General features: G+C 51.1%; 1 protein-coding gene across 1 annotated transcript; it reads left to right on the top strand.

Moving 5' to 3' along the window:
- Positions 1 to 3,495: 3,495 nt before the first annotated feature.
- On the top strand, positions 3,496 to 15,646 carry LOC132321792 (acrosin-like; the record flags this gene model as incomplete). The annotated part of the gene is given in 3 exon segments (XM_059835231.1): positions 3,496 to 3,760; positions 4,040 to 4,185; positions 15,287 to 15,646. Coding segments are annotated over 3 exon segments (771 nt in total), but the record flags the coding sequence as incomplete, so codon positions are not given.
- Between the last annotated feature and the right edge of the window lie 43 nt (positions 15,647 to 15,689).

Below are 15,689 nucleotides of genomic sequence, written 5' to 3'. Positions count from 1 at the left end.
GGGCTTTTTGGGAGCGCTCCATCACTTGGGTGTTTTGGAGCTCTGCACCCCGGGGCTTTTTTGGAATGCTTCACCATTTCGTTTTTTTGGAAGCCCTTCATGGTTTCACTATTTTCTGGAATGCTACAGGACCCGGCATTTCTGGAGTGCATCACTGCGCCACCCCAGAGGAGTGCTTCACCATTTGGTTTTTCTGGGAGTCTGTCACTGTTTGGCTTTTTGGGAGCCCTCTTTGCGGGGCTTTTTTGGTTTGCTTCACCAGTTGGATATTTTGGAGCGCTTAACCCCGGTGCTTTTTAAGAGTGCTCCATCCCGGGCTTTTTCAGAGTCCTCCCTCGTAGTGGTGTTTGGAGCTCTCCACCCTGGGGCTTTTTGGGAGCAGTCCAACCCGGTGGTTTTTTGGAGCTCTGCGCCCTGTGGCTTGTTTGGAGGGCTTCACCATTTTGTATTTTGGGAACCCTTTACAGTTTTGCTATTCTGTGGAATAGTAGGAGACCTGGCATTTTTTGGAGTGCTTCACCGCGCCGTCCTGGAGGACTGCATCACCATTTGTTTTTTTGGGCGTCCTTCACAGTTTGGGGCTTTTGGGAGTCCTTCACAATTTGGGTTTTTTTTAGGGGGGAGCCCTGCACACTGGGGCTTTTTTCAAGGGCTTCACCATTTTATTTGTTTTGGGAGGGAGCCCTTCACAGTTTTGCTATTTTTTGAAATTTTACCAAACCCGGGATTTTTTGGAGTGCTTCACCTCCCTGCGCTGCCCCGGAGGAGTGCATCCCCATTTGGTGTTTTGGGAGCTGTTCACCATTTGGTATTCTTTTGGGGAGTCCTGCACCCTCTGTGTGTCTGGGGGCTCTGCACCCTGGGGCTTGTTTGGAGTGCTTCACAGTTTTGTTTTTCGGCGGCCTTTTGCGGTTTTGTTATTTTTTGGAATATTGCAGGACCCAAGATTTCTGAAGGCCTTCACAACGCCGCCCTGGAGGAGTGCCTCACCATTTGGTTTTTCAGAGCCATTCCCAGTTAGTATTTTCTGGAGGAGTCTTGCAGCGTTTGGTGTTTTTTTGGAGGGAGTACTGTACCATTTTAAGGTAATTTTGGGGGAAATTCTGCACAGTTTGGTGGGTTTTTTGGGAGTCCTGCAGCCTGGGGCTTTTTTGGAGCTCTCCAAGCCGGTCCTTTTTGGAGCTCTGCCCCCTGAGGCTTGTTTGGAGGACTTTACCATTTTGGGTTTTGGAGCCTTCTATGGTTTTGCTATGTTTTGGAATATTACAAAACCCGGGATGTTTGGAGTGCCTCACCGCGCCACCCGGCAGGAGTGCCTGACGATTTGTTTTTTGGGAATCATTCACTTATCTTTCTGGGGGAGTCCTGCACCGTTTGGTGTTTTTCTGGGGGACTCCTGCACCCTTTGGGGGCAGTTTCTGAACTGTTTGGTGTATTTTGTGGAGTCCTGCACCCTGGGTCTGTTTTGAAGCTCTCCAGCCCGGTACTTTTTTGGGACTCTGCACCATGGGGCTTGTTTGAAGGGTTCACTGTTTTGTTTTCTGGAGCCCTTTAGGGCTTTGCTGGTTTTTGGAACATTACAAAAGCCGGGGTTTCTGGAGTGCCTCAGCCTGCTGCCCCGCAGGAGTGCCTCACCATTTTGGGTTTTGGGAGCTGGTCACCGTTACCTTTTTGGGGGATTCCTGCATCTTTTTTTTGGTGGGACTCCTGCAGTGTTTGGTATTGTTTTAGGAGCACTCCACCCTGGTGCTTAAGCTTAAGAGAGGAGGGATGTTAGGGAAGATACCATCGCAGACCTGCTCTAACATCTGGGATCAGTCGACGGGCTGAACCTCTCTTCCCCCCCAGAGGGATGCCTCTGAGTAAGATTTGGACACTTGGCTATACCAAGTGTCCCCGTCCCCCCCCCGGGAGATTTGGCAACCTCTGTAGAGTTGTTTTGTGATTTAATGCGCTTGTAGGTGGCTATCTTTCGCATACTAACACTTGGCTATACCACGTGTTTTGTGATCTAGCGCGCTTGTAGCCAGGCTGTATTACTCATATTCAAACTATTTGTACCACCTTTGTGGGCAGTAAGAGTTCTCATTGAACACAGTTAAATTCCTTAAGGGTGGCCGTGCTAGTTCATGCAACGTGGCTAGACTGAAAGTGTATGGAGTTACAAGTGCATCCGTAATCGTTAAGATTATATCTATCTATCTATACATGACTCTGTGTGTGTGTGTATATGTTTATATAGAACACGATCGGACTTGTAATACAGGAAATGGGCACCACCCAGAATCTAAGCCTAGCCGCCCCCAGCCCCTCTGATATCTGAGGACAAGCTGGAACGCACGGGGGTTTATTTTCTGCCAAATTGCTCAGTCCTTGTAACGTGACAGGCATGTTTTCAGTGGTTCACCATTTTGTTTTTTGGAGCCCTTTATGGCTTTGCTATTTTGGGGAATATTACAAAACGGGGAATTCTTGGAGTGCTTCACTGTTCCACCCCAGAGGAGGGCAAACTGTTTATTTTTTGTTTTCCTGGTAAGTCTTGCACCATTTAGGGTTTTTTTGGGGGGGACTCCTGCACCATTTGCATGTTTTTCAGGGAGTCCTGCATCATTTGGGGTGTTTGGGAGTCTCCAACCCGGCACTTTTTTTGAGCTCTGCACCCTGGGGCTTGTTTGGAGGGCTTCACCATTGTGTGTTTTGGAGGCCTTCATGGTTTTGCTATGTTTTGGAATATTACAAAACGCGGGATTTTTTGAGGCCTTCATGTCACTGCTCCGGGGGAGTGCAGCACCATTTGGATTTTTGGGAGCCGTTCACCGTTAATTTTTGGGGGGGAGTCCTGCACCTTTGGGTGTTTTTTTGCGGGAGTCCTTCACTGTTGGGTGTTTTTTGGGGGGAGTCCTGCACCGTTTGGTGGTGTTTTGGAAGGCGTCCCTGCACCATTTGGGGTTTTTCTGGGGGGAGATTCTGCAGTGTGCGTTTGGTATTTTCGGGAGTCGGGCATCCTGGGCCTTGTTTGGAGCTCTGCAGCCTGGTACTTTTTTGGAACTTAGCACCCTGGGGCTTGCTGGAGGGCTTCACGATCTTGCTTTTTGGGAGCTCTTTATGGTTTTGCTGTTTTTTGGAACATTACAATACCTAGGATTTCTGGAGTGCAGCCGCGCAGGAGTGCCTCACCATTGTGGCTTTTGGGAGCTTGTCACCATTACCTTTTTGGGGGAATCCTGTACCATTCTTTTTTTTGTGTGTGTGGGATGCCTGCAGTGTTTGGTATTATTTTGGGAGCGCTCCACGCTGGGGGGCTTTTGGAGCGCTTCACCCTTGGGCTTGTTTGCAGTGGTTCACCATTTTTTTTATAGGAGCCCTTTATGGCAGTCACGCCCTCCGTAGCGCTGCTTTCCCCTTTCCATTATGAAGCAGAAGGCAGGGAACTGCAGGGCTGCTGCAGCACGTGGCTCCGCTCCCTCTCACCCCTCTCTCCCTCTGCCTTCCAGGCACATCACCATGTGGCGCGTGGTGATCGGGGCCACCCGGTTGCCTCAGCTGGGCCCTGAGGCCCAAGTGCGCAATATCAAGCGGCTACTGGTTCACGAGCACTACAGTAACATCACGCAGAGGAACGACATCGCCCTGCTGGAACTGGACCAGCCTGTGCAGTGCAGCTACTCCATCCAGCTTGCCTGTGTGCCCGACGCCTCGCTGAGAGTGTCGGAGCTGACAACCTGCTACGCCAGCGGCTGGGGTTCCACGACTGCAAGATGTGAGTTCCCAAAAAGTACTCGTGTCCTGAGCGCAAGCTTGGCACGCAGGGGAGACGGGTTGGCCTTCCTGAGAGCAGAGGCGAAAGCCAGAGTCAGGCTGCGGGGCCGCATGCCTCTAGAGAGATGGGCCTGAGCCATTCCCCAAAGGGAGGCACAAGGGGACCACCGGTACAGTGCCTTCAAGGTGCAAAGCCAAGCCCTAGGGAAGGGCTTCACCCAGACAGGGGAGGAGAAATGGCAACGAACTGCCTGGTGTTAATTCCTCTCTGTGCTCGCAGCTGGAGGATCAACTGATGTCCTGCAGGAGGCCAAGGTCCGCCTCATTGATGTCAACCTCTGTAACAGCAGCGGGTGGTACAGAGGGGCCATCCACACCCACAACCTGCGTGCTGGCTATGCGCAGGGTGGCATCGACACCTGCCAGGTAGGAGCGTGCTACGAGTCAAGCCCCAGCAGCACGGGCAGCCCTCTCACAACCGTCCCACGCAGACCCCAGCGCGTGCTTTGCCTGGCAAGTCACCCTCCCACCGCTGCTGGGGCTGACCTCCCCTTCCCCACCTGCAGCTCCTTGCCCAGTGCCCCCCTTGCCCCAGAGGCCTGCGACTCTGCCCACAAAGCCCATCCAGTGCTCTTGGCAGCCCACAGGTCCACAGCCCAAGCCTGGAACATCTGCGTTCCACACGTGCAGGGTCACTCTGCAGAGATGAGAGGGAACCCTACCTTACAGGCCCATGACCCCCTCCCACACAAGCTTCTGTACGCCCTGGCACCTAAGCGGGGCTTTTCTGTGCCGCAGAGTACAGCTCTGGCAGGTGCTGTGGGAGAGAAGGAGCCAGCCGTAGTGCTGACAGAGGCCACCCAACAACACCACCTTTGTCCTTTCTCCTCCGCTGCAGGGTGACAGCGGTGGTCCTCTCGTCTGCAAAGACAACAAGGCAGACTACTTCTGGCTCGTTAGAATCACCAGCTGGGAGAAAGGCTGTTCCAGAGAATGGCAGCGGGAAGCCCCCGCACCTATCATGAGCTTTGAGACTGTCATTCTTCAAGCCAATGCTCTCTAGCCTGCATGGACCTAGCCCTGCTCAGCAAATGCAATGCACGGGGCTGGTTCCTTCTTTCCTCCCATGACTGCCCCGCACTCCAGCATGGGAGCAAGGCTCCACCATACAGCTCTAGAAGGTAGACTGAGGAGATGAGGCTGACACAGGATTTACCAAAGCCGTGGAGAATGGCATGTGGGGCTGAGAGCAGGAGCATCCTTCTCTGGCTAGAGCCAAAAATTGCATGTCCTTGGCCACGTGTACCAGGGGCCACAACTGCCCTTGTCGGTGTTGGCCCAGAACAGCAACGTAACTCACAGACAGCAAGGACAGGAAGCCTGCCAGAGGGTGTTGCTGTGGCTGACGTAGCCAGTGTGGACTGTGCTGCGTCTGCGTTTCACTGGGCTTTGTGCCGGAAGGCTGACACTGCTTGGGTACGCCTGCCTTAGTTGGCTTGCACATCTCTGCTTGCGTGCCGTGGCTGTAACCAGACCGGCTCTTCAACACCCAGAGATATGCCTACTGCCTGGAGTAGTTCTGTTCTCTGGCGTATGCTTTTTGGGAAGGAGCTGGTGGCAAACGGCTGCAGAGAGCAGGGTGGCAGTGAACTTCCCAAAGAGGCTATGATGCCCCACTTATTTCCTGCCAGCTACTAGCAGGCAGTGCTTGGACCCAGGCGCTGCTGCCTGCCACGGGGCCTGCACGCCCTCATCCCACAAGCACAGCATTTGGCAGGGGGAGGGTCTGTCGGGGGTGTCCGATGCCAGCTTCTGCCTCCCCTCATGCTTGGAGGCCACCACGCCCAGCACCCGGAACCAGCGACTCTGTGACATCAGCCCCGGAACCAAGGTTGCCGCACTGGTGGCGACGAGCTCTCCGTTCTTGCAGCTGCCACGTGTTGCTGGCAGCGATGAATTTGCTCCCCCTCCTCGTCCTGCTGGCCCTGTGCTGGCCTGCACACAGCACATGTGGGTAAGTGGCCCGAGGCTCTGACTGGGAACTTGGGCAACCCTTATGGGGGTCACTGGAGGGTGCCTGCTCGTTCCCTTGAGCCTCGCCACAGCTTCCTGAACCCCACCTGGGAACCTCAGTTCCTTGCCAGCACCCATGCTGCTGGCACAACTGGCCTGCGGGGACAAAGCAGAAACAGGGGTGGATGCACGCACGCCCCACGGGGTTCCCTGGCCTTGCTGTCCACGCAACGGCATGTGGAGCGGGAAGACGGCTGACTCGTAGCCTGAAGAGCAGCAAGCCCTCGAGCAGGACAGTAAGGAGTTTCTGTTTCCAGAGGGACCTGTGCGCTCCGGCCCATGGCTTCTCACTACGGCATGTCACGCGTCGTGGGTGGCACAGATGCCCAGCCAGCGACCTGGCCCCTCCTGGATCATCGGCATCCAGCATCCCTGGAAAACGGGCACAGGGCATATGTGCGGAGGGTCCCTCATCAGCCCACAGTGGGTCCTCACGGCAGCCCACCTCTTCACTGAGGCCAGATAAGGAGGACCAGGGAATGGGGGTATCCCCACAGCACTAGCAGGTGCCCTGTGCACGGCACCATGTGCTACTCCCGTCCCGTTCCCTTGCAGCACGCCCCGTGCCTGGGCACTCCAGGGCCCAGCTGACAGACTGCTCAGGAGAAGGCTGGGCTTGTGCCACTGCTTCCTAGCAGCCTCCGAGTTCACGCAAGTGCTAAAACTGACAGTTCTTCCAATAAAATGGCCAATTTTCACAGCTAACCATGCTTCAGTCCAATTCAGTCTCCTGGGCAAGGCAAGGACTTCCACGCCCGGCGCCTGCAAAACGAGGCCGCAGGCAGTCAAGTAGGGTACAAAGGGAAAGAGCCACTCAAAAGGGCTGAAACCGTCCCTGGTCAGAGAGGAGGGTTCTCAGAGCCAGCGTGAGATGGAGAAGACTGGCACGCTGTGGCTAGAACGAGGATAGGAAAAAAATGATGGGACATGCAGACGACTTTGCGGGTGTGCATTAAGGCACACAAGCTGCCGATTAGGGCCTGGCGTAAGCCTTAGCTCACTGAACGGCCTGTGCAAAACTCCTGAGCGTGACAAGAGAAATTGCTGACCGTAGCGAACAGACTGAGCAGCTGACAGGAGTTACAGTGCCACGAGGAAGAGCCAGATTTCACGGGCAGTTGAGGGGGATTGATGTGAGAGGTGGCCCCACTTCACAGATAATTGAAGGGAGAGTTGGGCTCATTTTGGGGAGAGGAATCTGGCAGGGCCAGCAGTACCCAGGAAACCCCATCAGTAATGCCGTGGAAGTCCAAGGTGACCTAGCTAAGAGCACCTGCAACACCAAATCCATTCACAGATGTAGCAAACCTGGGAGCAAGGGGGGAAAAAGAAGCGGGGCTAGGTCCCTTGTTTGGGAGGAGACAAGGGCAGAGAAAGAGGAGCTGAGGAAGCTGAGGGGGCTGTATAAGCACGGAAAATGGAGAGAAGGGGGTGGGGGTGGGGAATCCAGGAGCTAGTCGCGCTTAAGCCAACTTGTTTGCTTCTTTGACTCAGCCCAGCGCCTAATCCCCACAGTCCGTCCTACCTTCTTGCTGAGAGCGCTCCCAAATCCTTTTCTGTGTGGCCTCACTCTGTACCCAGTGCGGGGGGTGGGTCCAGGGGCCTGGCTGCTAGCAATGGCAGAAGGGAACTCTGGTCAGAGGGACCCAGCGGTTGGAGACACCGAGTGTCTAGGGCCAGCTACTGGTGGGAGCACTGACTGCGCGGGCAAGTTGCTCTTGAGCTTGAAGCTGGACTAGTTCACGAGCAAGAGGAGATACAGAGCTGGAAAGACCCAAGGTCTGTGCCAACCACTGGGTAAGTAGTTTGACATCCAGCCACGGATTTTAGTTGAACTTAACTTCCCTTGCTAATATTTAAGGCACTGGGAGAAGGCTGGGCTTGTGCCACTGCTTCCTAGCAGCCTCCAGCTCGACATTCCTTGTGCCTAAGGCGTGCCAGGGCACTCGCCCCCTCCCTAGTGCTGCTTGCCTCTCTGCCTTGTGGAGCAGAAGGCAGGGAACTGCAGGGCTGCTGCAGCACATGGCTCCGCTCCCTCTCACCCCTCTCTCCCTCTGCCTTCCAGGCACATCACCATGTGGCGCGTGGTGATCGGGGCCACCCGGTTGCCTCAGCTGGGCCCTGAGGCCCAAGTGCGCAATATCAAGCGGCTACTGGTTCACGAGCGCTACAGTAACATCACGCAGAGGAACGACATCGCCCTGCTGGAACTGGACCGGCCAATGCCCTCTAGCCTCCAGGGACCAAGCCCCGCTCAGCAAATGCAACGCACGGGGCCGGCTCCTGCTTTCCTCCCGTGACTGCCCTGCACTCCAGCATGGGAGCAAGGCTCCACCATACAGCTCTAGAAGGTAGACTGAGGAGATGAGGCTGATACAGGATTTACCAAAGCCATGGATGTCGTGCTTTAGCCCCAGCTGGCAACTAAGCACCACACAGCCACTCGCTCACTCCCCCCGGGTGGGATGGGGGAGAGAATCGGAAGGGTAAAGTGAGAAAACTCGCGGCTTGAGATAAAGACAGTTCAATAGGTGAAGCAAAAGCTGCGCAGGCAAGCAAAGCAAAACAAGGAATTCGCTCACTACTTCCCACCGGCAGGCAGGTGTTCAGCCATCTCCAGGAAAGCAGGGCTCCATCACGCGTAACGGCTACTTGGGAAGACAAACGCCATCACCCCGCATGTCCCCCCCTTCCTTCTTCTTCCCCCAGCTTTATATGCTGAGCATGACGTCATATGGTATGGCATATCCCTTTGGTCAGTTGGGGTCAGCTGTCCCAGCTATGTCCCCTCCCAACTTTTTGTGCACCCCCAGCCTACTCGCTGGTGGGGCGGTGTGAGAAGCAGAAAAGGCCTTGACTCTGTGTAAGCACTGCTCAGCAGTAATGAAAACATCCCTGCTTTATCAACACTGTTTCCAGCACAAATCCAAAACACAGCCCCATACTAGCTACTATGAAGAAAACTAACGCTACCCCAGCCAAAACCAGCACAGTCGGGGAAGAAGAAATTGAGAGAATATGCCACTTCAATCCTGCATCTTGTTATGAAGTTTGTAAAACAGGAAGGGGAAGAAGGCACTTGCTGAGTGACGTGTAGCATCTGGCCAGAAATTAAACATCCCCTGGGGTTTGCTAAAATCGCCTCTCGGTAACTTCACCAAGCTCTTTTAAACTCTTCTAAAATATTTTGCTCTGTATCTCTCTCTCAGGTTTTCCATATGCTTTGTGCCCTACACAATAACTATCCTGTAGTGCTGTCTCTGCCGTTGGGTATTTTTGCAGAAGCCGCTCAGTAGTCCGGTACTGCCCGTAGCTACGGCGCGCTGGTGAGACCGGCGAGAGCAGGTTGTTTGTAACAGCCCGACACACTCGGACAGGCTTGGGCTGCTGCGCACAGCTGAAGGGTGCTGTTTGTCTTCTCTCACTACCAAACGTGATTCTTTGAAGTTCACAGGAGAAAGTTGTAAGTGTTTAACGACAAAAGCAGGGGCGAAGTACCATTGGGTCTTGTCTTGCAAACAAGTTGAGACAAAAAGTGTTGATGTGTAGTCCAAACCGGAGTTCCTCTTCTGATGGAGAGAGCTGCTGCAAATCTCTGGATTTTAAGTCTTTAGGATTTCCCCTCCTTCTCACACCTGGTTTTGAGATTCTCTTTTATCTTTAATTGTATCCCTTTGGCCTAGTCTTCCCACGCCCTGGATTGTTCCCTTTTCACCCCTCCTGCCTTTGCTCTTACAGTGTTCAGGGTGGAAAAACACTTCCTTTAAAAAAAGTGTGAAATGTATTTCTCTGTCTGGAATAGCTGTAATCGTAATTTAATTCAATTACGTTGGCTAAACACATTAGCTGGACGCTTTTGTTAACAGCCGACCTTTTTAAAATCTGTGTCCTTGGATGGCGGAGCCAATGCCTCGGGGAGCGGAGCAGAGGTGTTGTGCGCCGTGAGAAGCTGCCACCCATGGGCTGCCCGGCGCCCAGTGCCTGTGCTGGTTAGAAGGATGCAGTTAGTTCAGTTTTGCTCTGTCACCGAGGAATTAGTGCCTTGCCCCTTCGCACAAAGGGGCACAAGCTAAATCCACAATATGGAAATATCTGTCTCCAACTCCATGGCGGAATGCATTATTTTATCTTGGCTCACTGAGGAGCTGAATATGATCCAGCCCTTTGGGGCAAGTCTAAAGAGCAAGCAAATAAGATACTCTGAATTACTCTACCTAATTGAATAAACAACGTTCTTTGGAAACAGTTATTTGGCTAAACTTCATTAGACATAAAACTTCTTTGTCTTTTTTTTCCTGTGTCTTCCCAGGTAATGTCCTTCCTATTGTTAGGATAACAAGTATCCCCAGGTTTAGTTTCAGTAACCCGAGTAGCACGGCAGGGTATAGAATTGTTACCAAAGATAGTAGATTGTGTTTCTGTCTAGGAACAAAATTCATATTGGTGGTGGTTTTGGTTGCAGTTTGTGTGTTGCACAGTTTAACAGTGTCATTCATGATTTTTATTATTCAAGGTGTACAGAGCTTTCCATTGAGCTGAATGCAACATTTAGCTGATTTTCAGGCATCGTCTTTCTGATACTACTTTTGCTCCACCTTGCTTTTATGTAGGCAGCTTTAATGCAAACGTGCTAGTTAATATGAAATAAATGTAGTGGTTGTGCTTTCAATGAGGACAAGAATTCTTGACGAGCAGAGGAGAACAGTTGTCCAATGCTGCTCTTGATGTAACGTCTCGTATGTCATTGATGGAAAGCTTACAGTAGTGGAAGTTACTCGTCCTCTCAAAGCCATCCTTTCAAGTTACATTTTTCCTTCCCCTTGCACTTACACTACCTGTGCCCAAACTTCAATGGACGTAAGGAGTTTTTCAGAAGAAATGTAGATTTCTGGGTGCATACCTGTGTGCTTGAGCGTTTGTCTTTGGTTTTCTTAACCGAAACGTTCTCAACTCAAGTGGAGGTAGACATTTTTCATATGTATTTGAAAAGGTCCAGACTGGACTGAAGCGGGTCATACAACTGTCACTCAGCTTTTCAAATTAAAAAAAATTGCTAAATTTTCCAAACAAAACCATCAACCTAGCCTCTGAGAGTGAAACATTGAAGCCTGCCTTTGGGTTCCCATAAATATTCAGATTCCCTTGTGATGAATATGAGGTATGAACCTGTACTGATACAGAACTTTGCTGCGAAAAGTTCACTGCTGTCCACCTTTCCTGTAAGCCCAATATTGTGTTTGATAAAGCAAAATACACTTCTTAACAACCCATCAATTAAAAAAAATTACTCGTTTTTTCTTTTTAAACAGGCAAAACGAAGGCTGGAGCTAGGAGGAAGTGGCCACCAGTATCTGGCTGAAGGACTAAAGACTCCAAAGGGGAAAGGAAGAGCTGCGACAAGAAGTCCAGATAGTCCAACAAGTAAGGGAACTGGTAACACGCTGTATGGCACAGAGTTTTTGATTTTACTAGCTTGAGATCAGTGTGAACCAGCACGACAGGCTGCGTTACCTAGCTAAAGACGCGTGTTTATTACTGTCCTCGCCCGGATGTGTGTGCAACATCCTCGCCCCCGCAGCCAGCAGCACGCAACGGGTTTGCGGCGTGCGTCGATCGGTTGGTGCAGAGCCGCTGAGAGGCCGCAGAGGCTCCTGGCTGCCAGCTCTGTCCCTCCGCCCGCCGGGCAGCCTGCAGCCTCGCCATCCAGGGCCTCCTCTTCACCCAAGGACACGAAGCGGGGGATGCTTAGGAGAGGTAGATGCTGAGGAATCAAGATACTGCGACGGGCTCAAACGCACAGTTATTCGGCAGGGCTAATCGGGCCAGCCGCCTCCTTCCTCACTGGAGTTACAGCAGCTGATGGGCAGGGCTTATTCCCCCAGGCAGGGATTTGCAAAGAGCGGTAGCTGTGCCCCAGCAGCGTTGCACGCTGCCTGCTTTTTGTGAGCTGCCTTCTCTCCCTGCGGTACGACTAGATTACTACTGCCGCTGCTTAGTTGCTGCAAGTCTTCATTTTTGCACGCCTGCGTTGCCTCGGGCAGTAGGTTTCTTGCAACAGGCGCTGGGGGTGTAGCCTTGCCATCTTGTTTGGGGGATTTCAGCAGGAGAGTTAGGCTTGCAGAGGGAGGGGAATGGGGAAAGAGGAGGACTGGGGCAGCAGTGGTAGTGATGGGAGAGCAAGAGGTGTGGAGGGTGCTTGTCCCTCCTCACCAGTCTAAGTCTTGTTTCTGCTGAGGCAGATGGGAAAAGTGAAATTAGCTGAAGAGACGAACTTAATGCGGACAAGTTACACAAGCACAGTTGTCTTCATTAAACTGAACTTCGTTAAGCTAAATGAAGTCCGTTTTAAACCGAAGTGCGTTCTCGCAGAAGTTCAGTACCATTCGGTGCAGAGGATGCTGCTGCAGTGTTGCTAAGGCCGTACAGAGAACCCCCTTGCTGCATGACCAGGAGCACATCCCCGTTTAGCTGGGGGTCAAGTAGCCTCTTGCCCTTCTCACTCTGACCCTCTCATTCTTTTCCAAACCCCAAATTAAAACAAACAAACAACAATCATGCTGGTCTAAATTCAGAATGTCGCCTAATTGATAGGAATTTTCCTCCAGTTCCCCATGCAGACAAGCCCTGAAGCTACCAAAGAATGAGATACAGCAGGTTCTCTTTGCAAAGAGGCAATGAATTGGTTTTCACTGAAAAGCCATCATTTCCTTCAAAATGTTTCAGGGTAGCCTAAAGGTTTGCTTTCGGGTAGGATTTCAGTTTTGACTGACTTCTGCAATCAAGTGGGGGACCTGAACCTTGAAAACATGAAAATGACCACCAGATCAGCCTAAGATCCATCCTGCGTAATACTTGAAGCAAATGAAAGGTTTGAGATGTACCAGCCCAGCAGACTTCTAATAATGGCTGGCTCATTTCCCTTGACACAAAGTCCTCAAACATTTAGAGTTAAAAATTATCCTGATCTCCATATTTAAACTCTTTAACAGCTCATCTGTTGCTACATTTGTGCGTGAAAAGAGCGCGTTGTCTAGTAAGATCCAAGCCGTGTGCTGACTTCTAATTTAAAAGAAGTGGAGGGAGACTCTTGCCCAGTTTGAGCATTGTTTGGTTATGGGGAAACGATGATTATACATTGTGTCTTGCGTCAATCTCCTCTAATTCACTTGAGTTTTCTGTACGCCGTGCCGTGGAGTCTGGCGCTGATGGAATCTGTCGTTGTGTTCACCCACTGAAGTACACCCAAGTCCTGCTTAATTGCATGTGAAACACTCGTCTTACAAGAGGGGAAAATCAAACCCTGATGAAAGCTGGCTATCAGCCTGATGGAGGAGAGTCATAGGGGAATTTTTGGTATTGCTGCCAGAATAAATAGATACTAAAAATACTCTTAAGACTTCACATAGTGAAAACCTAAGTAGAATATTGCATATATGTATCCATCATGGAAATACTTGCATTTAAAAAAATGTATGGCTTTGCTCATGTACCTGTGACTTTTGGAAAAGTGCAGCTTGAAATACAAATAAATACCCAGTGGTAAGCTGTGTCTTAATGCAGAGGTTTGAGAGATTTCTGTAGTAAAAATGAAAGAAATATCTGTAATATGTATCCTTTCATTTCTGGATGCTGCTTTCGGAACCAAAATGAGAAAACTGATTTCCCTGTTTTGGTTTTTTTTCTCTTTTCTTGCCAAGCTCCAAAATCTCCTTCAGAAAAGACTCGGTATGATACATCACTTGCCCTTCTAACAAAGAAGTTCATTCAGTTGCTGAGCCAATCTCCTGATGGGGTCTTAGATTTGAACAGAGCGGCAGAGGTCCTCAAGGTGCAAAAAAGGAGGATTTACGGTATCACCAATGGACTGGAAGGCATCCATCTCATTAAGAAAAAATCCAAAACCAACATACAATGCATGTGAGTATTCATTATCCTTTTCCTTTCCTGCTGGCTGATTTCACTGTCACAGAGCAGCAGTATTTTTCTTCTCCCACCTTCCATTCTAACACTTTGCTCCAAGCAACCGTCCAAAACACCTTCTATCAGGATAAAGCTTTCTTTTCTCCCCCCTCTCCCTCCCCCCTCTCCCTCCCCTCTCTCCCTCCCCCCTCGAGCCTTGTCTCGAGGAGCCAAAGTGTTGGCTGGATGTTATCTCTGTTTGGAGAAAGCTTCATGGGCGTGAGGGGAAAAAAGGCAATGTCTCTCAAGAAAACCCATCGCTTCTCAAGAGCAAATCAGAAGAAGAGACAAATATTGCAAGCGACAGGCAGAAACCCAAACAAGTGAGAGAGACCGTGTCTGAGCAACGTCAGGCGGAACCTGGAGAGAGGTGTGTGGTACTGGAGAGGCAGAGATCATGTTCCTGCCACCCTCTTCCTCGCGTGCAGACTCTCACCGGACTTTGCCTTTATTTTCTTCAGACTAGGCAGCCCCCAGTGCTTCAGGCCCGGGGGTGGCTGCGGGGCCACCGGCCCTGCAGCAGAGATGCTCGCCTCTGGGGGGGAGCTGCTGGCTCCCAGTGTTGTCCCAGCAGTTGGGTTCTTTACCCGGTGTGCAAGAGGCCGATACACACACAGAGGCGAGTTTATTTCATGTTTGCGCAGAGATGGGTGCTAGGTGGTAACTCCACAAGGCTAGCACCCCTCGGTAAACACACGGTTAAGCATTTCTACGTTCCCAGCAACAGTTACCAGTACTTTTTACAGTTGAGCTTAGTTGCCTTCGTTCCCATTGCCTCTTAGGTGCCTCGTCTTCACTTGAAGTCACAGCATCCTCTCTTTTTCCTGCGCATATCCTGTGAGGAAGGGGCTTTTTTCTTTCCTGAGTTGTGGTTATCATTAGGGGTGAGGATCGTGACATTCCAGCCCGAACGATTATACTCTCGATACATCCCAAAACGATACAAACTACTACAATCAGTATTAGAAACACAATCAGAGTTTGAACTAAGCTCTGTAACCAACCCATTAAGGAGAACCCCATCCCGTGAAGTATTTTATTTAACCATCTCACTTTCCCTACTGTTCCTCATTAAAGCAGTTGGTAAAACATCCACCCATGGAAGTCGAGTTTCTCGGCATAATTTTGAGATGTGCCTTTTAAGAGTCTGGTTCATTTTATTCCTTCCTTTCCCACTAGGCTGTGGCCTCCATGGGGTATGTAAATCCCATTCAAATTGGAGAAATTTTGACGCTCCCTGGACCACCTCTGAAACAAAATGAGGCCCATTGTCAGAAGATAGCACTGCAGGAATCCCAAATCTAGGGATTATTTCCTTTAATAGAATGCTTTAACAACCTCTCTAGCCCGATTGGTGTGGCAAGAGAAAGCATTCTGAAAATGTATCTACTAACACTAGTAGCTATTTCTATTGTCTATATTTTGGTAACTCAGAGAAATCTAGTGCTGACAGAGGCCACCCAAGAAGAACTTAATCCTCTCTCCTCCGCTGCAGGGTGACGGCGGTGGTCCTCTCACCTGCAAAGATAACAACGCTGACTACTTCTGGCTCGTTGGAGTGACCAGCTGGAGGAAAGGCTGTGCGAGAGCAAAATAGCCCGGAGTCTACACCTCCGCTCAGCACTTTTACGACTGGATCCTGCTACAGATGGGACTGCGCCCAGCAGGAAGGGGCAGTCCAACATCACGGGCATGGAGTCATTTTCTCACCGCCTCAACTCCCTTTCAGAGGCCAAGCCCAATACCAACACAGTCGGGCAGGTTTAGCTCCTGCCCATTTCCACTCCAGAGGCTGGTGGAGTTCTTCACTTGGGTGCAGGAGCTCCTGCAGGTCCTGAGAGGAAGAAAGGCTTGAGCAGCAGGCTGAGCAGGATCCAGTGGAGGCTGCAGCATAGCAG

The sequence above is a fragment of the Gavia stellata genome, unplaced genomic scaffold, assembly GCF_030936135.1.
Source record: "Gavia stellata isolate bGavSte3 unplaced genomic scaffold, bGavSte3.hap2 HAP2_SCAFFOLD_98, whole genome shotgun sequence".
In the NCBI taxonomy this organism is placed as follows: domain Eukaryota; kingdom Metazoa; phylum Chordata; class Aves; order Gaviiformes; family Gaviidae; genus Gavia; species Gavia stellata.
The sequence above is the reverse complement of the archived record's forward strand: the minus strand, read 5'-3'. Positions and strand labels throughout refer to the sequence as shown.